General features: G+C 44.2%; 1 protein-coding gene across 2 annotated transcripts in view; it reads right to left on the reverse strand.

The window, feature by feature from the left end:
- Window positions 1-24,364, reverse strand: part of chd3 (chromodomain helicase DNA binding protein 3) — a 55,862-nt gene that overhangs the window by 23,407 nt on the left and 8,091 nt on the right. For both annotated transcript variants that reach the window (XM_054747743.2, XM_054747742.2), the window contains exons 8-29: window positions 21,780-21,955; window positions 17,080-17,349; window positions 16,767-16,970; window positions 16,465-16,685; window positions 16,250-16,381; window positions 15,581-15,677; window positions 15,282-15,473; window positions 15,010-15,207; window positions 14,773-14,910; window positions 12,579-12,700; window positions 12,302-12,475; window positions 12,067-12,208; window positions 11,619-11,750; window positions 11,411-11,528; window positions 8,687-8,811; window positions 8,373-8,604; window positions 8,108-8,292; window positions 4,952-5,129; window positions 4,779-4,865; window positions 4,379-4,464; window positions 995-1,128; window positions 776-920 (exon numbers count right to left, since the gene is read on the reverse strand). In XM_054747743.2, the coding sequence (XP_054603718.2) occupies window positions 776-920; window positions 995-1,128; window positions 4,379-4,464; window positions 4,779-4,865; window positions 4,952-5,129; window positions 8,108-8,292; window positions 8,373-8,604; window positions 8,687-8,811; window positions 11,411-11,528; window positions 11,619-11,750; window positions 12,067-12,208; window positions 12,302-12,475; window positions 12,579-12,700; window positions 14,773-14,910; window positions 15,010-15,207; window positions 15,282-15,473; window positions 15,581-15,677; window positions 16,250-16,381; window positions 16,465-16,685; window positions 16,767-16,970; window positions 17,080-17,349; window positions 21,780-21,955 (3,488 nt within the window). The remainder of the gene's footprint in view (window positions 1-775; window positions 921-994; window positions 1,129-4,378; window positions 4,465-4,778; window positions 4,866-4,951; window positions 5,130-8,107; window positions 8,293-8,372; window positions 8,605-8,686; window positions 8,812-11,410; window positions 11,529-11,618; window positions 11,751-12,066; window positions 12,209-12,301; window positions 12,476-12,578; window positions 12,701-14,772; window positions 14,911-15,009; window positions 15,208-15,281; window positions 15,474-15,580; window positions 15,678-16,249; window positions 16,382-16,464; window positions 16,686-16,766; window positions 16,971-17,079; window positions 17,350-21,779; window positions 21,956-24,364) is intronic.

Genomic DNA, 24,364 nt, shown 5'->3' on the forward strand with positions numbered 1-24,364 from the left:
ATGTGTGTGTGAATGGATGAATGATACACTGTAGTGTAAAGCGCTTTGGAGTCCTTACTGTGAGAGGCGCTACACAAGTGCGGGTCATTTATCATATAAACAGACAAAATGGAATCAGAGCAGTAAACTCCCCGAGGAAACAGCTGACTTACGTAGTTAATCTTATAATTTAATCAATCAAAACTTTGCTTTTTTATTATTTATAATAAGTATTAAAAAAAGTATTTCCTTCTAAGCCATTCAATGTCCATAGCAAAAACCTTTAAACTAATTTGTGGCAATAAAAAGTTATTAAAAAAATCACTAAAAGGAATTTTATTAATAATAACGTGAAATAATGATGTAGAATAATCATCACGTTTTTCTTCAAACGTCCCATATTTTTAGATTTTTTTTTTTACTTTAGTTGTTGTTGTTTTTTTTTTTTTTTACCAGATTCCTATAGTAAACATTTTACATTTGGAGACTAAAATATGTTCCACCTGACCTGAAAAGGAAAAGCCCTGAAAGGGCTAAGAACATGCCACCTGCCATCTGAAACGTGATTCGAACAGCTGATGAGTTAGAATAAACATCAGAAACCACAAAAACCTTCTTGCACTGTAATGAACTTTCAGGTGGTCATGCTGTACTCGCAGTGACTCGTTACCCAGAGGATTTATTCTCCTTTCTTTAAATACGACGGATTTTTGAAACATTTTTGTCCTTTCTTTGCCTTAAACCTATTTATTTGCCCTTTCTGTGACCTAACAAAGTCCTCCTGCTTCGTTCTGACCTTCTTCTTGACCAGCGACATGACACCAATACGAGTCAGGACCAGCTGGCGACACAAGCCCTCCCTCGGGACGCCATCGGCGAACGTCTCGGCCCCGTCGGCGACCGGTTCACAAAGGTGACGCATGAAGAGAGACACGTATGCTCTGATGAGGAAGAAGATACAAACAGATGACTGTTACCAAATGAGGGTAAATACACCAAAAGTTTTGTAACTTACTTAAACTCTTTCTCCGATTTTCCCCTGAGGTCTCGGACCAGCCACTGAGAGGAGAAGGCGTCCTGAGATGGCATGCCCCATCGCATCACCGCATTCAGGAAAGCCTTGCGCTGCCGCGTGTTGAAGCCCAGCACCTATCACAGAAAAACCACGTTCTCAGTGCTTCTTTAGCAAGATTACATGGAGCACGATTTAAAGCTTGAAGAAAGCTTTTGATGTTATCGATCACGCGAGGTTACTTCAGAAATTACATCAGCATGGAATATTGTATAGTGTGGCGCACCAATGGGTTAGCAGTTATTTAGAGAATAGAAAACAATTTGTCCAACTAAACAACACTAAATCAGAACTGCGGGAGATTAAGTATGGTGTGCCACAAGGGTCGGTCCTTGGACCTAAACTGTTCATACTATTTATTAATTATCTTGTAGCTGTATCTAAGCTACTCGGTACTGTTTTATTTGCTGATGACACAACATTGTTCTATTCAGGGTCAGATATTAATGAAGTAACTAGAGTGATAAATGACGAACTGATAAAAGTTATCAACTGGTTTGACATAAACAGACTTTCACTGAATCGTAATAAAACAAATTTTATATTGTTTAATGACAGAGACAACAAAGATATAACAATAAAAATAAATGGACTAGACATTCAAAGGGTGAAAGAAACCAAATTTTTAGGAGTCATGTTTGATGAAGCTATCACCTGGAAGTCACAAATAGGTTATATCAGAGGTAAAATAGCCAAAGCCATTGCAGTACTACATAAAGTTAAGTTTTTACTGAATAGTTCTGGATTGCTGACATTGTATAACTCACTAATTGTTCCATACTTGACGTACTGTGTAGAAATATGGGGATCCACATGTAAAACTCACACACAACCACTGTTTATTCTACAGAAAAGAGCATTGAGAATCATTAATAACAATCACTATAGAGATCCATCCAATCCGTTATTCATCACATATAAACTACTGAAATTTTATGATCTAGTGAATATGAAAATATTGCAAACAATGTATAAAGCTAAAACCAATACTTTACCCACCAACATTCAGAAAATATTTGAAAAAAGAGTCAGTAATTATTTCTTAAAAGGAACTGACGTATTTAAAAAAATGAAATTTAGAACCAGAATGAAGGAGATGACTATCTCTGTAAATGGTGTGAGAATATGGAACAACCTTAGCAAAGACATAAAAGAATCAAAGTCACTAAATATATTTAAAAAATGTATAAAATCAAGTGTATTACAGAACTACAACAACCTAAATTCAGTTGGAGTCTGATTAGGTCTGTAAGTTACAAGAATATAAAATGAATCTGTGTTTTGTTGTTGTTTATTGAGAATTGTATGGAAGCATTATTAAAAAGTTTGGTTTGTAAATAGGGGCAGATAATATATTTCTTCCTTCTGCCCCTTTTCATTCAAACTGTTTGGTGTTCATGTTTATGTATGTTTTTTTGTTGGTTGTATATATTTTTTTAACACTTTGAATTAAACAAATAACGAGAAAAAAGACTAATACATTTAAAAGAAAACTGCTAAATTTTGCCACTATTAGCCTCACATATGGAGACTGAAAGGATTAGCCACTGTTTAGTTGGATATATTTAGAAAATCACAATGTGATGTCTACATTTTCAAGTATAAAAGCAAATAACATTGACATACAGTACATAAAAAAATATTTTAATGTAGTGAGAAATATGAATTAAATAATTAAATCTAAATATAGATAAAGTTAAACAAATATTCAAAATCAGACCAATAAAGTTAAATTTCAATATTTAGAATCAAACCTAAATACCAGCATGTGAACGTGTGTGTGCGTGGGTGAATGACTGGTTGTGTAGTGAAGCACCTCGGGGCATTGTAGAACCCTAGAAGGCGCTATGTAAGTACAGTGAATTTATCATGAAGCCAAAACAAAACAATTACTGTAAAAAAAACTATTTGAAATGTTTAGTGTTAAACTAAATATTTAGCTAATGTGCTAAATCAGACCTCCATAAAATTAAAATTGCCAATTACCGTATTTTCCAGACTATAAGTCACACTTTTTTTCATAGTCTGGCTGGTCTTGCGACTTATATACCAAATTATGTATACTGCGATGCTGCGGGCCGGCTCCGGACCAGGAATGAGCTCCCCTGCCCCGCCATCACCTGCTGGAGACCGTTTCGTGCTGCTGCGGGCCGGTTCCGGTCCAGGTTTCAGCTCCTCTGTCCCGCTGGGAGGGTTTCAAACACCGCCATCACCTGCTGCAGCCTGTGGCGGGGTACTGCAGGCGCTTTCCCCACCCGCTAGGAGGGTTTGAAACACCGCCATCCTCTGCTGGAGACCGTGGTGCGCTGCTGCGCCCTGATTGTTTATTCTGTTATTGTTACCGGTACTTGTCTTGCAATGTGAAATGTTTGGTCTCAGATTTTGTAAGAAAAATAATAAAATTCCCCCCCAAAATGCGACTTATAGTCCAGTGTGACTTACATATGTTTTTTTCTTCTTCATTATACATTTCATGGCTGGTGCGACTTATATTCCGGAGCGCCTCATACTCCGGAAAATACGGTAATTAAAAACAGCGTGAATAGATCTCCTAACATGTCAGAGTGCTTTTATTGGTAAACCAGAGGGAATCTGTTCAGCTATAGAACAATCATTAACTCATTCACTGCCACTGACGACAAAAGTCGTTATTTTAAATCTAACCGTTTACTTGCATATTTTTAATGAGTGGGCGTCGGAACAAGCCCCCGCACCGTGAGAACAAACATCTCAGCTCTAAAGCCGATCTTCAACTGCGTACGTCACACGTCACGTGATCAGGAAGCAGAACATCCATGTGTTAGGAGATCGTTTTGGGCCGCTGCTGTAAAACAAGCGAGGTGCGAACCGGAAAAGCTTCTGCCGATCACAATTCAACAACGGATTATGAAAGAACGGATAACACTCGAAACGCGCGGATTCTTCCTGATGTAAGAGGTGAGTCTCCTCTTTGTTTTGGCGTCGACATCATCCTAGCACGCAATGTTCTGTGACTCTTAAAAAAACAGTGAAAATGCTGAAAAACGCTGGCAGCGAAGGGCTTTACTGATCAGGAAACGGCTGGCAGCGAATGAGTTAATGTATGTGCCTGGGTTTTCATTTCACATGGTCACAGGATAAATTGTTAAACTTTATTTTTACAGTTTTAACATCAAACCAATAAAATAAATTGTCTAAATGATCAGGTTTAACTTAATATACTTTGATTTGATTCTAAACGTTTATTTTAAATATTTGAAGCTGAATGTAAACAAATAAAGCCATCTCATTTTAAATGTATAGTTTTACAATCAGCACCCCATAGATCAGTTTTAAATGTATGCAGACCTCCAGGTTTCCTCCCACTCTGGCCAGGAGAGGAGGCAGGGGTTTATCCTTCTCGTTCCTCAGCTGACGGCGGGACTGCCTTCGACCTGACAGCAGTCAAGAGAAAAGAATGTCAAGGATATCATCAAGATAATGTTTTGGATTTCTTCTCAAATGTATAGCAACTGGATTTCAGTGATAAGCAATTAAAAAAAAAACTTCGGATACGCTTGAATTTGTTACTTGAAAAGCTCTGGAGTGGGAGTTGGAGGGGGGTTTGCATTCTTGGCGGTCTAACCTGAGCAGTTCTGCCAGAAAACTACAACAGCTAAATCAAACTCTAATTCAACACAGACCTCAGAAGTTCTCCTTGGTTCGTCTTTTTTCTCCTTTCCCTTTCTTTCGAAAATCTCTCCCTTACCCTCTGGCCGATCGTCGAAGTCTTCATCCTCCTCTTCAGACCCAACGGAGTACTCAGACTGGTTGTCTGAAATGTCAGCGTGCCACTCTGGAACAGCACATGGCGCTGTGTGAGTAGGCCCCACGGTGGACACACTTCTCATTTAAACCCCGTGTCCTAAACCCAGTCCCTACCTTGGTCTTCCTGTGCGGCGTCATTATAGTTGACGGGTTTGCGGTTCCTCTTGCCTTTACCCAGCTTGCTGGCCAGGTCCTCCTGCTGCTGCTCGTAGTGATGCCTCAACAGTTTCTCCCAGTAATCCGGATCCACATTCTCCTCCTGTTTGATGATCTCCCGCTCGATCTCCTCAATCTGTTGGGAAAAATCGATAAGGTGAATATTACTGAATAATTTAGTTGAAATCTCCAAACTCTTGTCATCTTAGCAGCCTGTCATCAGTTAGCCTAATTAGCCTAACTAGATGTTAGTCATAAAGTTTGTGATATTTCTTAGTTTGTTTGACGTCTCGGTTCAATCCACAGTTTTGCTGTTCCTGTCCTACGGATGGCTATTGCTGCCAGCGTGGTGGGGTGGGGATAAACAAAACAAGAACATTCCTCGGTATTACGTGATATAAATCTTGTTTTTTAATGAGAAACATTCTCATAACAGGTAAAAGTAATTTTAATGGAAATGTTTTAAAAAAAACACGTTCAATATTTGGTAATAATGAGAAAGCTTACAATGATAAAACCCTGACTTCCTACAGGATGTCGTCCAGAAGAAACAAAGGGAGAAGATGGAGTCAGGGGGAGCTTCTTTGTGGCTTCATAAGAAGCAGCTAGACTTCGGCCAGGCTGCACCACCACTTCAAAAACAACAGCCCTTCACATTAAAAAACATTTTATAGTTTAATAAAAGGATATGCACTGACATCCACTTGCTATAATTTTTATCTGAGCCTCCCTGGTAAGGTGTATTTGGAGGTTGTGGAGAGAAGGGTCCATCAGATAGGATTCAGGAGGAGCGATGTGGTTTTTGTTCTGACCGTGGAACACTGGACCAGCTCTTTACCCTTAGTGGGGTCCTGGAGGGTGCGTGGGAGGTCACCCAACCAGTCTACATGTGTTTTGTGGATTTGGAGAATGCGTTTCACCGCGTCCCTCGGGGAGCCCTGTGGGGAGTACTTCAGGAGTATGGGGTACCAGGCCCTCTGTTTGGTCTCTGTATGATCGGTGTCAGAGCTTGGTCTGCATTGCCGGCAGTAAGTTGGGCTTGCTCCCGATGAGAGTTGGACCCCGCCAAGGCTGCCCTTTGTCACCGATTCTGTCCATAACCTTTATGAACAGGATTTCTAGGTGCAGGCAAAGGTGTTGAGGGGACCTGTTTTGGTGGCCTGACGATCGGGTCTCTGCTTTTTGCAGACGATGTGGTCCTGTTGGCTTCATTAGAACGTGATTTCTGGCTTTCACTGGAGTGGTTGACAGCCAAGTGTGAAGCAGCTGGGATGAGAATGAGCTCCTCTAAATCCAAGATCATGGTCTTGAACTGGAAGAATGCCTTCTCCGGGTCAGGGATGAGGTCCTGCCCCAAGTGGAGGAGCTTAAGTATCTCGGGGTCTTGTTCACGAGTGAGGGAAAACTGGAGCGTGAGATCGATAGGTGGATTGGTGCTGCATCTGCAGTGATGTGGGCGTTGTACCGGTCTGTCACGGTGAAGAGAGAGCTGAGTCAGAAGGCAAAGCTCTCGATTTACGTTCCTACCCTCACCTATGGTCATGAGCTTTGGGTAGTGACCGAAAGAACGAGATCACGGACAGAATTGACTGAAATGACTTTTCTCCGCAGAGTGTCTGGGCTTAGGCTGCTGCCCCCGCGACCCGACTCCGGGTTAGCGGAAGAGAATGGATGGATGGATATGCATAAAAAAAAATCTGTCCTGATGTTAAATCAGACATGTTCCCTTTGTGTGAGAAACCTATGGGTGTTTTTGGTGTCATGCACCTGTTACACTTAAACACAGCCTCTCAGGATGAGAGATGCCAGTGAGTTGCCTTGGCCACGAGCGTGTGTGGCGAAGCTGGCAGAGAAGAGAGCTAGCGAGTGTAGTTTGTTCAATTGTGCACCGCTGTTTGGTGGTTTTGCCCCCGTTTTTGTGACACTGCTGCAGCTACAGTATATCTCCTAAAAGTTAAAGAACCAAAACTGAAAGATTGTTCCCTCTGAGAAGAACGCCACGACACAAAACCGCCACTTATGACTAGGGATGTGTATTGGTGAAATTCTGGCGATACGATACTTATCACGATATATTGCGATGCATTCAGTTGGACGATATTAGAGATTTTTTTTAGACTAAAATTATTGTAGGAAAATTCAATAAACGGTCCAAACTGATACTTAAAGTGATTAACATGAGGTATCTGAACCATAATAGAGGGATTTACATTTCAATGGTGGAAACAAACTCCATTGCACACTACTGCTGACTAGCGGACGGCATTTGATTTGCACCGAAAGAAAAGAAAATACACAAATGTTTGCACGTAAATTCTTCCAAAAAAATCGATACACAGCTTTTGAACATCGATATAATATCGCAGGAAAAAATATCGCGAAATATTGCTATATCGATATTTTCTTACATTACTACCTATCACCTTTCTCAATATTACAAGATATTAAACACGTTACTTTGAAACAACTAGTCATCATCATGAGAATGTCTCTCATCAAAACAAGACTTATACGTCATACTGAGAATGGTTTTTGTTATTAAGAGATATTGCTCCTATATTTTTTTCTTCGGACTGACGGCAATATGCTTCCGTAGTCTCCCATGTCCACATTGTCAGACTCGTTTTTCTGTCTCATTTGTTCTATAGGGTCAGGGTTTAGAAGCTTCCTTGGTTTCTAACGTTTTCTGACTAAACTATGCCTATTTGTAGAGAAAGAGCTCTAACAAAAGAACATGGTACATTTGGGATTGTGTGGATTTCTTTACCTTTAGTTTTTGTTTAGATTTTTCATGTTTCTTTGTTGATTCTATTTGAATAGTGTTGAAAGTGGGGTTTCAGGTTGATTTTACTGTCATTGCGATACACGAATAAAATGTTGGATCACACACGAGATAAACTGGGCGTAGTTCAGTTTCCCGACATGCTCAGGAATCAAAAGGATCATTTACAAATGAATCCTCTGCACGGAAAGCTCTCGTGATTTGAACATTTTATGGGCCTCAAGCCAAAATGATTCAAGAGTTTATTCACAGGAAACTTTATCTATTTTTCCTCCCTCTCGCTCTCCACTCTGTCTACGTCCTCCCCCACTTCCTGTTTGACCTCACCGTACCTTGTCCTCCTCTCGGACCATGTACTGGGCCACCTTAAAGGAGCTGAGGTACTCGTTCATGTTCTGGACGTCCGAGTCGTCGGTGTCGTCCTGGCTCCGGTCCAGGAGCCTCTCGATGGCGGTGCTGTCGTAATGAATCACGTTGCCTTCGTCCTCCACTTTATCCCCAGAATTATTCTTCATACCTGCCAGCATATTTGTTTTTTTTTTTCTTTTCAGAATAATCCAACAAATAAAAATGGCCACAGCCAGAACCATCAGTCACCTTCTCCCTCGTCCTTAAAGAGCTCCTCCGTCCCAAACTTGAGGATATCGTCCAGCTCCTGTTTTGTCATGGAGCCCGCCTTGGATCCCAAACCGGGCCGCACCACCAGGTGGGTCAGCATCATCTTCCTCTTCGCTACCTGGGTGATGCGCTCCTCCACGCTGGCTCGCGTCACAAAGCGGTAGATCATCACCTTGTTGGCCTGCCCGATCCGATGAGCTCTACTGAACGCCTGAGCGGCAAGAGAGAGGCTGCTTCAGATAAAGCAGAACAGAAGTTAGACAGACGACGGTTTATTCCATCAGAGGCTGTACCTGTATGTCGTTGTGGGGGTTCCAGTCAGAGTCGAAGATGATGACGGTGTCCGCCGTGGCCAGGTTGATGCCCAGACCTCCAGCTCTGGTGGAGAGCAGGAAGCAGAACTGACAAGCTCCAGGAGCTGGAGACGAGGGAGACGGTGTGATTATCCACCCTGACACAAAAATCTAATCCTCGTGGAAGTAACGCGGGAAACTTTAACTTCCAACGCTCATTAATGCTTTGCTTCCCTAAAACACTGTTTAGCTTTAAAACTCAAAAGTGCCAGACTGATTTACCTCGCTTCAGCTGGATTTACTCTGACTGAGACCGTTTTGTAAAAGTCTGGTCACGGTCCACGCAAAACAAGCTCATTCCAGTGATAAACAGGAATTTCTACCTGGAGCAAGCAGATCTGGGAATAATCAGGAGCCTGTAATTTACTAACATCCTGTTTTTGTTAAAACGTTGAACAAACGGTCACTTCTGTTTCTGCCTGTTTATTTCCCACTTTATTAGTTGGCATCGCGTATTTCTGCGGTATTTATTCCAGTCGACAGGTCTGTTTATGAGGGCTGGTTTTACATTTTTAGGTTTAAGAAGTTTTTTTCTTGAGTTGATCAGAGAAAATTTCAGATTTATAAAACATAAATTTTTTAAAATAATTATTTATTGTAATGCTTTTATTTTGTCTTTCTTTTCAATGGACACTCACCTGTATGGAAAGCCATTATGGTCAAATGTTTTAAAAGAAATCCTGTTATTATGTTGTTGCTAACAATGAATCGTCATTACTAAAGGGCGTCGCCCACTCGTCTGTCATACTGACACTAGCAAGAGTCCAAAAAGGGCTCAGCGGGAATACGCTCCACTGTGCTCCGTAGGTGAGCAGAGAAAACCCCGCCCCTCAGAGAAAACCCCGCCCACTCATTTGAATATACAAGCATAAAATAAATAGAACCTGAACAAAATGGAGAGAAAAAAATCCATGAAATATTTATTTAAAAATATTAAAGCATCACAAAAAAGACAATCATAAAATAAATAAATAATATAATATAATATAAAATTCTAATTGACTAAATTAGCTTCCTGTTAATAATTTTTATTGAAACATTTATTTATTTGATAGAATACTTTTAAGTATCTATTGATAACAGTTTTTAATCGTTTATATTTAGAGTGAAATCAATTAATCAATTTCCCTCTGGGATTAATAAAGTTTTTTTGAATTGAATTGAATTGAAATGGCTTGTCATAAACTTCCACGCCTTCTGAAGGCTTAATTCATGTGCATCTGTTTTAAAAGTCAAGTTTTTTTCTCTCTTTTTTATTTCATTCAAAATAAAAACAAATAAAACATATAAACAATAAGATATTCATAACAAAAAATCAAATTTGAACGAAAAGGAGCAGAATGAAGAAAAACATCTTATAATTTCTGCCCCCTATTCCAGAAGAAATAATTTATATATAATTTCCATTTGTCAGACACACACACACACAGAGATTCATTTTAAACTTTTTCCTGTTCTAAATTCCAGTGCGATCATGATCACTGATTTAATTAACATTTTCATAATTATTTAGTACACTCAATTTGGTACATTTTTTTAATATATTAAATGACAGAGTTTTTTTAATTTCCCTTTTAAGGTTATTAATAATTTAACACCATTTACAGATGTATTCCACTCCTTAATTTTAGTTCTAAATCTAGGTTTTGCAAACACATCAGTATCTTTCAGCATATAATTACTAGTTCTCTTTTCAAATATCCCCTGAATGTTTGTTGGCAGAGTACCTAAATTGGCTTCATACATGGTTTGTAAGATTTTCCAGTCTTTTTAAATCATGAAATTTCAGTAATTTATATTTAATAAACAATTCAATTCAATTATTTATTCAGGACAATGCACATTAATAAACAATCAAATACATTGTATCGATCGTAAATGGGCCAAATTATATAGCATAGTTGCTCATTTGCATCTGTAGTCCTTCAACAAGATAACTAAGTAAAACAAGTAACACTATACAATTTAAAAACAGTCAGATAGAAACATTCCATTAAAATAGGCAACAAAAAATAAGAATAACTAAAGATGCAAACATGTCTGGGAGCCTTTAAGATGTAGTTTGAGGTGCTTTTTAAATGGGTTCGATGGATCTCTACAGCCACTATAATTGATGATTCTCAGAGCTCTTTTCTGTAAAATAAATAAGGGTTGTGTATAGTTTTTGTATGCTGCTCCACAGATATCTACACAATAAGTCAAGTATGGAACAATCAGTGAATTGTACAATGCCAACAAACCAGAACTAGTCAGTAAAAACTTGACTCTATGTGATACTCCTAAGGATTTGGCAATTTGACCTTTTATGTAACTAATTTGGGATTTCTATGACAAGTCTTCATCAATAAGAACTCCAAGAAATTTAGTTTCTTTTACTCTTTGAATTGCAATCCCATCTTATTTTAAAAATAGAGCACACATTTCATCTTTGGTTCACCCAAACATAACTCACCTCTGCCACCTGCTGACATAAATGGGTAAAACCAGATTCCTAAAGGTAATTACTCAGATGAAAACAACCATACTTTAATGCTCTTATTGTGAAAAGCCACGCCGCAGCATCCCTTTAGTGTCTTTGGGATGTGTCTTTACTTTGCTATTTTATTTTTAAACTCCTCTTTAATCCGCAAAACTCTGTCTCTGTTAAAGTGTGTTTTTTCTCACCGTTGAATCTGTCGATGGCTTCTTGTCTCAGTGCTCCTGTGATGCCTCCGTCGATTCTCTCATACTTGTAGCCCTCATGGTCCAGAAAATCCTCCAGTAAGTCCAACATTTTAGTCATCTAAAGACCACAGAAACATCATCAGAGCCTTCTGCTGGCTAACGTCACCTGTCATCTGGTGCTTGTGCTGCTTTCTGTGTGCTGGGGAACCTGTGAGAAGACAAGCACTCGGTGCCCCTGCTCCTTCAGCTTCCTCAGCATCTTCTGCAGCAGCATCAGTTTCCCAGAGGCTTTTGTGAGGGCCGACCCTTCGTACGCACCACTGGGGCTTTTCTGGGCTTCCTGTACGCAAGAAGGCCCCACAGACTCAATACTGGTGACTGTGAATATTTCTTCTAAGAGATTTGGTGCAAACATGAACACAAAGAGGGATGCACATGGAGCAAAACAGACACACGTTTAACATCGTAACAAAACAGACACAAGGTGACCACCAATAGACTCTAAATGAACAAAAACACACATAAAATAATTGGAGCACAACCACAAGAGACCACGAGGTGTCACTGTTACACCAAGTGACATTTTTAGTGCGATTTGACAGAGAGGGATGATTTTCCTTCAGCATTGGTGCATCAGTGAGTTAATCTGCCCTCACCATTGAGGCGACGGGGAACAGATATGGGTGGTTGCAGCACTTCTTCAGGTCCATCATGATGTTGAGCAGAGACACCTGGTTTCCTCCACCTTTAGAGTTCAGAGCCTCAAAGTTCTTGGTCAAAATCAGCTTATAGTACTTCCTAGTTAAAGAAATACACACAAAGATAAGATGGTGGAATCAGAAAGCACTGGAGATGTTTGAATCCTTATACAGAGACGTGCCAGGGTCGTACTTCTGCATGGGGCTCAGCTCCACTCGAACAATCAGCTCCGTCTTGGCAGGCATGTTCTTAAAGACGTCGGCTTTGAGCCTCCGCAGCATGTGGGGACCCAGCAGGTCGTGGAGCTTTTTGATCTGGTCCTCTTTGGAGATGTCAGCAAACTCTTCCAGGAAACCCTCCAGGTTACTGCAGAGAAAGAGACATCGGGTGAAAAAGAAGCAAGGTCGCTCTGAACTAGGCAAATCGTTTTCTTTCTTCGGCGTGTAGATTAGACGGAGGGAAGTCGTACTTGAAGCGATTGGGTGTGAGAAAGTTGAGAAGGTGGAACAGCTCCTCGAGGTTGTTCTGCAGAGGAGTTCCCGTCAGCAGCAGCTTGTAGTCGATCTTGTAGTCATTCAGACGCCTGAAAAACTGAGAAGAAAATCAAACCAGTAAACATTAAGCTTTGTTTTGTTTTAATAGAAAAGGGCAGCTACAGAAGGTAGATGTAGGAATTTATTGCAGCAACATGGAGCTGATGCAGCCCCTAGTGGCAGGCTGCAGTATTGGCTCTAATTTTATGTGTCTGAGCCTTCCTGGTGAGGTCTATTCAGGGGTTCTGGAGAGGAGGGCCCGTCGGATTGTTGAACCTCAGATTCAGGAGGAGTAATGTGGTTTTCGTCCTAGCCGTGGAACACTGGATCAGCTCCTTAGGCTTGGTTTATGCTTGACGCATTCACTTTCCGCTTGGTGATGCGGCTCACGGATGGAACGCGCTTCACAACTTGCAGCGTTTATGGTTCATGCGGCTTGTCTCTGCGGTGAGCCAATATTCTCCCAAACTGTAGGGGGCAGCATGGAGCTCTACGGCATGCATCCAACACTACACCATAGTAGAAGTAGAAATCACTGTTGTTTACAACATGGCATTCCAGCATTTTTTAACAGCGTTCTCGTCTTTTCCGACAGTGCGAGCTATTTCTCTCCAAGAATTATAAACAACATGATGATCACGGTGATCTCTGAGAGCTGAATCATACAAATGTCTGTATTTACGAACTCTGCCATACTAGTTCTTGCCAGTCCGCCATGTTTTTCCACGTCCGACCGTCCGTGTGGTTAGAAAATTTCCTAGGTGCGCGGTGCGGAAAGTCTGGGCCGTGCTGAGGCGCGGTTGTTAAAATGACGCAACTTTCCCGTGCGGAGCTGTGCGAACCTCGCGGATGCGTCAAGCATAAACCAAGCTTTAGGGGGATCCTGGAGGGTGCGTGGGAATTTGCCCAACCAGTCTACATGTGTTTTGTGGATTTGGAGAAGGCGTTTGACCGCGTCCCTCGGGGGGCACCATGGGGGGTACTCCAGGAGTATGGGGTACCAGGCCCTCTGACACGGGCTGTTAGGTCCCTGTATGACCGGTGCCAGAGTTTGGTCCCCATTGCCGGCAGTAAGTCGGGCTTGCTCCCGATGAGAGTTGGACCCTGCCAAGGCTGCCCTTTGTCACCGATTCTGTTCATAACCTTTATGGACAGGATTTCTAGGTGCAGCCAAGGTGTGGAGGGCATCCGTTTTGGTGCTTTTTGCAGATGACGTGGTCCTGTTGGCTTCATCAGAACGTGATCTTCAGCTTTTGATGGAGCAGTTCACAGCCGAGTGTGAAGCAGCTGGGATGAGAATCAGCTCCTCTAAATCTGAGACCATGGTCTTGATTTGGAAAAGGGTAGAATGCCTTCTCCGGGTCAGGGAGGAGGTCCTGCCCCAAGTGGAGGAGTTTAAGTATCTCGGGGTCTTGTTCACGAGTGAGGGAAAACTGGAGCGTGAGATCGATAGGTGGTTTGGTGCTGCATCCGCAGTGATGCGGGCGTTGTACCGGTCTGTCATGGTGAAGAGAGAGCTGAGTCAGAAGGCGAAGCTCTCAATTTACCGGTCGATCTACGTTCCTACCCTCACCTATGGTCACGAGCTTTGGGTAGTGACCGAAAGAACGAGATCATGGACACAAGCGGCCGAAATTAGTTTTCTCCGAAGAGTGGCTGGGCTCTCCCTTAGAGATAGGGTGAGAAGCTCGGTCATCCGGGAGGGGCTCGGAGTAGACCCGCTGCTCCTCCACATCGAGAGGAGCCAGTTGAGGTGGCTCTGGCATCTGGTCAGGATGCCTCCTGGACGTCTTGGGATTCCCCCGCAGGAGCTGGCCCAAGTGGCTGGGGAGAGGGAAGTCTGGGCCTCTCACCTTAGGCTACTGCCCCTGCGACCCGACTCCGGATAAGTGGATGAAAATGGATGGATGGATGGATGGATGGATGTACTAACATTTCAGTATGAGATGTGTGTAAAAACATGGAAAACTTGGGGTGAAAAATATCGACTATAGTCGGCCCTCACTTTGGACAGAGTGATATTTTTGGCCCTGTGTGAATATGATGAGTTTGAGATGCCTGATTTAGATTATTATCGAATTTGTCCTCTAGGGGGAGTTGATGAGCTTTAACAGAGACCAGCAGCAGTACCTTGGACTGGTTGTTCTTCAGGCGGTGAGCCTCGTCTACCACCAGACAGGCCCAGTCGATGGACTTGAGCGCCGTCTGATCGATGGTCACCAGCTCGTAGGAGGTCAGCAGCACGTGGAATTTAATCGTTGCTTCTCGCTGCAGAAAAGCAAGACGGATGGGCTTGTGCTTATTTTTGTTTTTTTAACAGAGCAACATATGTTTGATGCTGTTCGAGTCCCCCCCCCCCCCCCTCACTCTCAGTCTGAAGGCCTTTTTCCCCGTTTTGATGGGGTCGTCGAAGGTGAACTCGTTCTCTCTGATGATGGCTCGGCTATCTTTGTCCCCTGTGTACGTCACCACGTAGAAGTCCGGCGCCCACATCTCAAACTCCCTCTCCCAGTTTATGATGGTGGAGAGGGGTGCGCTGACCAGGAACGGACCCTTGGTGTGACCCTGAGAACAAAAAAACGTGTCACACTTTGGGACCTACAGCGACTCTAATAATATGACACAAATCGAAACGGTACCTCCTTGAAAAGCGAATACAGAAAGACGATGGTCTGGATGGTTTTGCCCAGACCCATTTCATCTGCCAGGATGGTGTCAGTACCCTGAGCCCAGGAGAACCGGAGCCAGTTCAGACCCTCCAGCTGGTACAGATGCAGCGTGCCACCCGTTGCTGTGACAAAGTCGGGCTGCTCGTCGTATTTTATCGTAGGCTGGAGCAGTAAAAAAGTGGCACAACACAAAATTTAAACTAAAGGTTCCAAAAGTAGGGATGGTGTGTATCAAAAGGATTAAAAAAACAATGCTCCAGTTGGCCTACATCAGTGAGCGGTGAGGCTGGAGACCCTTCTTCACCCTCTCCATCTTTGATCATCATCTTCCTGGGTTTGTCCATGTCGTCTTTCAAGATGGTGTCCCTGTTAAAATAGGAAAAAGGTTCATGGATGCTAAGGAAAACTAGCCTAAAAATCTAGAAATCCGTAGCAGTTGCAAAAGATGTAGCTCTGAATGTTGGTCTAGCTACGCTCCATTGTAGCCTCATTAGGTCTACCACTGGCTTGGCTAAGTAGGCCTGGCCTATCACAGCACTTGTTGCTTGTAATGAGACATTGGGCGGGCTTAGTACCATTACAGCATTTACGATGACGACAGAACTGCAACGAAGCAAGAACATAAAAATGGTGACGCCTCAGGAATGGCGCTCATTGGAAACGCCTTTGGCATCCACTTTGGACGACTCAGACTTCGCTGAAACATGAGTAGATAGAGGTGCTTCTTTGAAGGTGACTAGCGGACCGCCTACTAGACTTATGTTTGTTTCTATGCATACGTCTGATTGGTCCTAACACTGTCAAACTGGAAATTGTGAGACAATTTGACAGACAACCATAGATTCTGCCCCACACCTGAGCTCTGTTTATGGGTCATGGCCAGACTATATACTCATAAGTATAAAAGCTAACAAAAATGTTACCAAAGTCCATCCTACCTGTGTCTCCAGTAGCCGGCTTTGTGGATTTCAAAGTCGGGGATGTCCATGTTGTCTCCCTCCCAGGTACACTGGTCATAGGTCAGGTCTTTCCACTTCACCAGGTAGTGGTACATCCCCTTCTTGTCCACGCTGACAGAGGAAGTAATGATGGACAGTGAGCACTGGGACAGAAACTTGCGTTGCACCTGCTTTAGACATGCGGCCACTTGTACCTATGGTTTATGATGCGTTGGATGATCATCCATTCAGGCTTGATGCCATACTTGTAGTATTTGTCCTCCAGCAAGGCGTACTGGGGGTCTTTGGCCCTCCTCTTCTCACTCTTTCCCACTCCATTCTCGTCCTCGCCGGAGCCGTAATCCAGGCTGGGCGGCTCGTCCATGTCAGTCTTCCTCTGGTAGTTCCTGTACATCACTGAGTGGAAGATCTCCAGCTGAAAGAGTGAGAAGTTGGTTGATGGGAAGAATTCCTCCTAAAGGTGTCAAGAGTGTAAGAACAGATGGTAATGTCTCACCTGTAGCTCGGTGATCCAGGTGCAGTGCCAGTACGACTGGTTCGCCAGTTTCACGAAGAACTCCCTCTCAGCCCTGCCCTTCATGGGCGGCGGTGGAGGGGCATCAGGAGGAGCATCGGGCGGAGGCGGCACAGGAATGGGAGGCGGCGGCTCACCCCATCGCCAGTGAAGAATCTTTTGCACCCGTCCTTTGATTGTCGGACACTAGGGCAAGAAAATATTTCAAAACCAGATCCAACAAGTGCTGACACTTTGTTGAGTTGATAAACCGTGGCAGTGAACCAATCAGATCCATAGTGTGAAATAAACCGACCATGCAGCGCGGACACAGCCACTCTCCGTTGGGGATCTCTGGCAGCGGCGGGTTCAGACAGTGAATGTGATAGGAGGACGTGCATGTGTCGCAGCACAGCAGCTCTCCGCCATCTTTGCACACCCGACAGAACTCCATGTGGTCATCTTCTTCCTCCTCTACACCAGTGGGGACCCCCACGCTGACCTCTGATATCACTCTGTCCTCACTGTCTTCTTCAAAATCCTCAAAGTCTTCGTCTTTTGCTTCCCACTGGATTCCCTCTTTTTCCTGAGGAAGCAGAAAAAACAGCTTTTCTCACCATTTTATGTCTTTATTTGAGGTTGGCGGTGAAAATGATACCAGAGAGCGTACTGGGACTTAGAAATAAGAGAATCCAGGCTAGAGTCGTGATTTCTTCTTCTGTTTGGAGTGAAAGTGACTGAGAGACTTGAGATGTGAGAGAGCAGGACTCAGGAGACCTTCAGTCAAGCTGCTGAGCCACGTTTGGAAGGAAGAAGAATGGAGCTCATAAAATATAGATTTCTACTCCAAAGGTTAAAAAGAGACCCAGCTGCTTTCTGTGACCCATTATAAAGGCTCCACAGCAACGTCTCTAACAGATAAATGAACACAAACTATTATCCATCACATCTGAGGGTGCTGATTGTTAATAATTAAGAATTTACAGTAACATTTCACCACATTTAGCCTCTACATAAACTTAATTTCACATATTGACATCTAAATATTCTTTATAATTCCTACTTGTGTTTTAAACTTTGGTTTTTAAAGTCATTGTAATGAGAAGGTGATGTGGAGGCAGATGTCAAGGAGATGGGTAAGACATAGGGACAGCTGGAGAGACTAGCCCAGAACCGAGATGCCTGGAGGGAGCTGAGAGGTGGCCTATGTCCCTGTCGGGGCCACAGGTGTAGGTAGGTGGGTAGGTGGGTAGGTGGGTAGGTAGGTAGGTAGGTAGGTGGGTAGGTAGGTAGGCAGGTAGGTAGGTGGGTAGGTGGGTGGGTGGGTGGGTAGACAGGTAGGTGGGTAGACAGGTAGGTAGACAGGTAGGTAGGTAGGTAGGTAGGTAGGTAGGTAGGTAGACAGGTAGGTAGGTAGGTGGGTAGGTGGGTGGGTGGGTAGGTAGGTGGGTGGGTAGGTAGGTAGGTAGGTAGGTAGGTAGGTAGGTGGGTAGACAGGTAGGTAGGTAGGTAGGTAGGTAGGTGGGTAGACAGGTAGGTAGGTAGGTAGGTAGGTAGGTGGGTAGACAGGTAGGTAGGTAGGTAGGTAGGTAGGTAGGTAGGTAGGTAGGTAGGTAGGTAGGTACGTAGGTAGGTAGGTAGGTAGGTAGGTAGGTAGGTAGGTGGGTAGACAGGTAGGTAGGTAGGTAGACAGGTAGGTAGGTAGGTGGGTAGGTGGGTGGGTGGGTAGGTAGGTAGGTGGGTGGGTAGGTAGGTAGGTAGGTAGGTAGGTAGGTAGGTAGGTAGGTAGGTAGGTAGGTGGGTGGGTAGGTAGGTAGATAGGTAGGCGGGTAGGTAGGTAGGTGGGTAGGTAGGTAGGTAGGTAGGTGGGTGGGTGGGTAGGTGGGTAGGTAAGTAGGTAGGTAGGTAGGTGGGTGGGTAGACAGGTAGGTAGGTAGGTAAGTAGGTAGGTAGGTATGTAGGACGGTAGGTAGGTAGGTAGGTAGGTGGGTGGGTAGGTAGGTAGGTAGGTAGGTGGGTGGGTAGACAGGTAGGTAGGTAGGTAGGTAGGTAGGTAGGTGGGTGGGTAGACAGGTAGGTAGGTAGGTAGGTAGGTGGGTGGGTAGACAGGTAGGTAGGTAGGTAGGTAGGTGGGTGGGTAGACAGGTAGGTAGGTAGGTAGGTAGGTAGGTAGGTAGGTAGGTAGGTAGGTGGGTAGGTAGGTAGGTAGGTAGGTAGGTAGGTAGGTTGGTGGGTGGGTGTGTGGGTGGATAGACAGGTAGGTAGGTAGGTAGGTAGGTAGGTAGGTGGGTGGGTAGACAGGTAGGTAGGTAGGTAGGTAGGTAGGTAGGTAGGTAGGTGGGTGGGTAGACAGGTAGGTAGGTAGGTAGGTAGGTAGGTAGGTGGGTGGGCGGGCGGGCGGGCGGGCAGGCAGGCAGGCAGGTAGGTAGGTAGGTAGGTAGGTGGGCGGGTGGGTATGTAGGTAGGTAGGTAGGTAGGTAGGCGGGTGAGTAGGCAGGTAGGTAGGTAGATAGACTTCCCTCTCCCCAGCCACTTGAGCCAGCTCCTCCGGGGAATCCCAAGGCGTTCCCTGGCCAGGTGAGAGACATAGTCCATCCACCGTGTCCTGGGTCTACCTTTAGGTCTCCTCCTGGTTGGAAGTGCCCGGAAAACGTCACCAGGGAGGCGTCCAGGAGGTATCCTAACCAGATGCCCGAGCCACCTCAACTGGCTCCTCTCGATGTTGAGGAGCAGCAAATCTACTCCGAGCCCCTCCCGAATGACCAAGCTTCTCACCCTATCTCTAAGGGAGAGCCCAGCCACTCTTCGGAGAAAACTCATTTCGGCCGCTTGTATCCGCGATCTCGTGCTTTCGGTCACTACCCAAAGCTCATGACCATAGGTGAGGGTAGGAACGTAGATCGACCGGTAAATCGAGAGCTTTGCCTTCTGACTCAGCTCTCTCTTCACCACGACAGACCGGTACAACGCCCGCATCACTGCAGATGCAGCTCCAATCCGCCTAACGATCTCACGCTCCATCTTTCCCTCACTCGTGAACAAGACCCCGAGATACTTAAACTCCTCCACTTGGGGCAGGACCTCATCCCTGACCCGGAGAAGGCGTTCTACCCTTTTCTGAATCAAGACCATGGTCTCAGATTTAGAGGAGCTGATTCTCAGACTACACATCTTCATTAAGGGGCGACGGTGGCACAGGAGTTAAGTGCTCGCCCTGTAATCGGAAGGATGCAGGTTCGAGCCCCGCTCAGTCTGTCGCTGTCGTTGTGTCCTTGGGCAAGACACTTAACCCAGCTTGCCTGCTAGTGGTGGTCGGAGGGACCGGTGGCGCCAGTGCTCGGCAGCCTCGCATCTGTCAGTGCGCCCCAGGGCAGCTGTGGCTACATTGTAGCTCATCCCCACTAGTGTGTGAATGTGTGTGTGAATGGGTGAATGACTGATTGTGTTGTAAAGCGCCTTGGGGGGTTCCAGGACTCTAGAAGGCGCTATATCAAATACAGGCCATTTAAATCGTCTCAAAAATATTGAATTTCTTTCCAATTGGAAATGTGTGGTTTTCTTTTTTCATTCACTCCTTTTTTCAACGTGTCTGCAGTGGTCTCTAGAATGAACAAATGCCCTTGCGCTCCTTTTTCAGGAACCAGAAATGAGCCATAGATGAATTGAGCTAAAGACAGCAGGATTTAGTTTTATTTCCTGATGTTTGGACATCCCTCCTCTGATTGGATAACACCGACTCCATTTGCTTTGAAATGTTCATGTTTTACACATTCATTCACTTTCTTTACCCGCCTATCCGCTCAAGTTCGCAGAGGGGCTGGGGCCTATCTCCAGTTGTCTCTGGGCAAGCAGGCGGAATACACCCTGTAGGCTGCCAGTCCATCACAGTGATGATTTATCTCCACAAATAACACGTCTGGAGGAATTCTGCTGTGTGGTGGAGTTGCTAATGCTAACGATTAGCTTCTACTAGTCGAGACGTTCTCTGGTGTCTCCTGGACATTAAACTAACAACAGCCTTCCCTGTCGTGAGTCAAGATGGGCGAGTCCATGAATGCTTGACATTACGACGGGCAAATATATTGGCTTTTGACAGCTAATACAGGAAGTAGGGGTAGAAGAGTATTTTCACAGCCAGCCTGCATGTTAAACTCAGAGTGACTGACCCTATATCAAAAATAACAACAAAACAGTTTCTCAGTGAACTTGGCCAACAAATTGGCAGATGTTTCTCCAGACGAAAGGAAATCCTAAAGTGAGATGGTGATGATCATTTTTAGATGTTTAAATGAAAAGTATAAAATGAGTTATTAGGACTCTTTAGAAAAACTCCCTTAAGAAATGCTTGCTGCTTGGAAAATGTTGTTGTACTTGTGCTACATTCAAATGTAGACACATTACTTGTCCGTGTGTGTGTGTGTGTGTGTGTGTGTGTGTGTGTGTGTGTGTGTGTGTGTGTGTGTGTGTGTGTGTGTGTGTGTGTGTGTGTGTGTGTGTGTGTGTGTGTGTGTGTGTGTGTGTGTGTGTGTGTGTGTGTGTGTGTGTGTGTGTGTGTGTGTGTGCTCTGTCTTCTCGATCCCCAGTGAGTCGTGGAGGATGGCTGCTTATACTGAGCCAGGATTCTCTGGAGGTTTCTTCCTGTTAAAAGGGAGTTTTCCTCTCCACTGTCGCTTTATGCTTGCTTGGTATGAGGATTGCTGTATAGTCACTGACACCAGTCAGTGACTTGATGCAATTTGCTGGGTTCCTTATATAGGAAAAATTATTTCTGATTGGCTTAATGAACTGACCTGAATTGGAATTTTTATTATGTGAAGTGCCTTGAGACGACTCTTGTCGTGATTTGGCGCTATATAAATAAACTTGAATTGAATTGAATTTAAATAAAGCCCGTGTTTTTAGAGTAACTTTTCAGTTACACGTCTATAAAAAGAGCACTTTTGAATCCAACTCAGTCACAGAGGTATAAATGAGGGCCACATTTGCATACCATGGACAGAAACAGCTTGTACTCACACAGTGAGGGCAGCTCCACTTCCCCTCTGGAGCCTTGTCCAGTTCAGGCTCCAGGCAAACAAGGTGATACGCTCTAGGACACGTGTCACACAGGATGATCTCACCGCCCTGCTGACACACCTCGCAGTAGTCCTGGTGATCCGTCTCATAGCCATCGCCTTCCTCCTCACCTGGAACTGGTATTAACGACATAAAAGTGCAATTTTGGCTTGCTTTAAGCACCCCTAGTGTTCCGTTAGTGAAACCAAAAGGGAATCTCCTCAATTTGCGCTCGTCTTTTTAACACCTTAATCTAACAGCTGAAATGTCTCCTCAGTCTTCATTAGTGTCTACTAGGGGTTGTATCAACTAGTCGGCTTCACTGCTCTGTAGTGACTTTTTATGCCTTTCATCGACTAGTCGCTGTCACGTGATAATGACCGACAAGATGCAGTCCTTGGAAAAGAGAGCAGGTGACGAGCCCCTGTGTGTCGGTGTCTGACGCCCGTGGTAAAATGGACATTTGACCGAATTGTGACCTTTACCCTCTTTTGCAATTTAACCTTCCCCTCACCCCCATCCTAACTTTAAACAGCTTGCACATGCAAAGCTCTGATTGTTGACGCGCTCCAGACATCTGCGTCCTGAGCACGGCCACAGTAACATTATCAAATCAGGTGTCGCCACCTCAAAAACAAATTTAACACGCGATTGTTCATGTCGGCTCATTTCCTTTTATGTTTTCTGTCATTTATTTGTGCCTGATGCGTTTCGCTGCTGTGGAGCGGGAGTGCATCACATGTTTTGTCCTCCGGTGATTTCATCTCACCGGTGCGGTCAGTGCGCACTCCGCTGTTTTTGCGGTCGGTGGATCTTTTAGAACTGCAGTACAAAGGTAACTCATGAGGTGAATATATATGAACCCAGGTAGCAGTTTTTCTTTAGGATTGAGAGGAGATGCAGGAAGATAATAAACAGACAGGACAGAAAAAATAGTCAAATAAAAACAAGTTAGTTAGTTGTAAAGCAATTCTCCACCAGTGCAGCAGAGGGCGTAGCGCTTTTCTGTTGCTTCCTGCCACCAATGCGGTCACGTCTCTGTTTATGTTTCAGAGACGGTTTAACGTGGACTAATTTGTCCTTCACCTCATCATCATCATCAAGTCACCACCTCTAAACTCACCTTTCCTATAATTTCCTGACACAAATAAAAAGCTTGCAGCCTTTCTTTGTACTCCTTCAGTCACGGGTGTAATGTTTATATCGATGGACTTTTTGCACAAGACTTTCTTCAGTCTCTGAAGCTAATATGTTTGGTTCTCGTTTTATGTTTTTGAGGAGGTATGGCGGTGCTGTTGGAGAAGTTAAAGGAAGTGGCGTCCTGACCAATCACAGGCTTGCGGTCTCCGTCGCTTTCAACAGATAGTTAGAAAAGAGGGCTCTACTCTGTTCATCCTTGCGAGCCTGTTGGAGAGCCGTTGCCACAACGGATAATGGCATTGCTTTTCTTCGTGCTGACACACGGAGAAGTATAAATCAGGCTTCACCCCTGCTGCACACTGGAAGCATCAGCGGCGCGGAACGGCACTGCTTCAAATAGAATCCATTAAAGTCTATGGAGTGTCACAAACCAGTCACGACGCTGCAATTTTCAGATGTGTCCCAGAAATGGCACCCTGCGCCACTAAAGATCAAATCAAATCAAACTTTATTTATGAAGCACTTTTCATACAGCAAGTGCAAATCAAAGCGCTGTACGAGATTCAAAACAAACACGGAAAGATTGGACCGGGCTCTATATTTTCCACAAGCCGCTTTTGGGATGCGTCAATTTCCACAGTTAACATAGAGCAAGACAGGAAATCACACACAGTTTCAGTGTGAAATCCCCAGTAATTTTCAAAATAAAAGTACTGCAGCAATGGGATTCATATATATGAGGCTTACGTGTGACCCAACGACGTATTTACTCCCAGCATCGTTCCTGAAGTGCAGCGGTGTGTTTTTCATGGCTTTAATCCTGGCACTGGAGAGGGACAACATCTTATATGACATCAAACAGCAATAACAACGGGATTTCCTTCATTTTGGTTCAACGGCGGATTGCATAAACAGACCGTAACCTTTGAAGTCTCGAGGGATCGTGTGTTCCTGCGAGTCGAGCGAGGAGCGCAGCAGAGAAGCCGCTTCGCTACGATTTTCGCGGGTAAACTGTTCCGCTTCTACGCTATTCTGGCCACAGAGGGCGGTGGGGGTCTTTGTGACATTTCAATAACCCCGTAACGGGTCATTTTAGCACACACTGGCTCAAGAAAAGCATATGAAAATATGAAAAAGCTTCAAAGAATCACTTTAAATGTGAACCAGGGTGGGTTTGTCTCTACTCAAACTAACCGTTTGCCTGTCAGTCAAGTCAGAATGAAACTTTATTTCTCCAAACTAATATCATATTACGTAACATCGCCTATCGCATATCATGCATGTAACAGTGCAAAATATGCCAACTACTTCATTTTAGGTTGGGCCTTTTGTGCCAAACAAACAAAAACAACTCAAAATCTAAACCTCAGATCTGTCAGATTTTGACTTTGAGTGAGAGAAGAAGT

The sequence above is a fragment of the Nothobranchius furzeri genome, chromosome 2, assembly GCF_043380555.1.
Source record: "Nothobranchius furzeri strain GRZ-AD chromosome 2, NfurGRZ-RIMD1, whole genome shotgun sequence".
NCBI classification, from domain to species: Eukaryota; Metazoa; Chordata; class Actinopteri; order Cyprinodontiformes; family Nothobranchiidae; genus Nothobranchius; species Nothobranchius furzeri.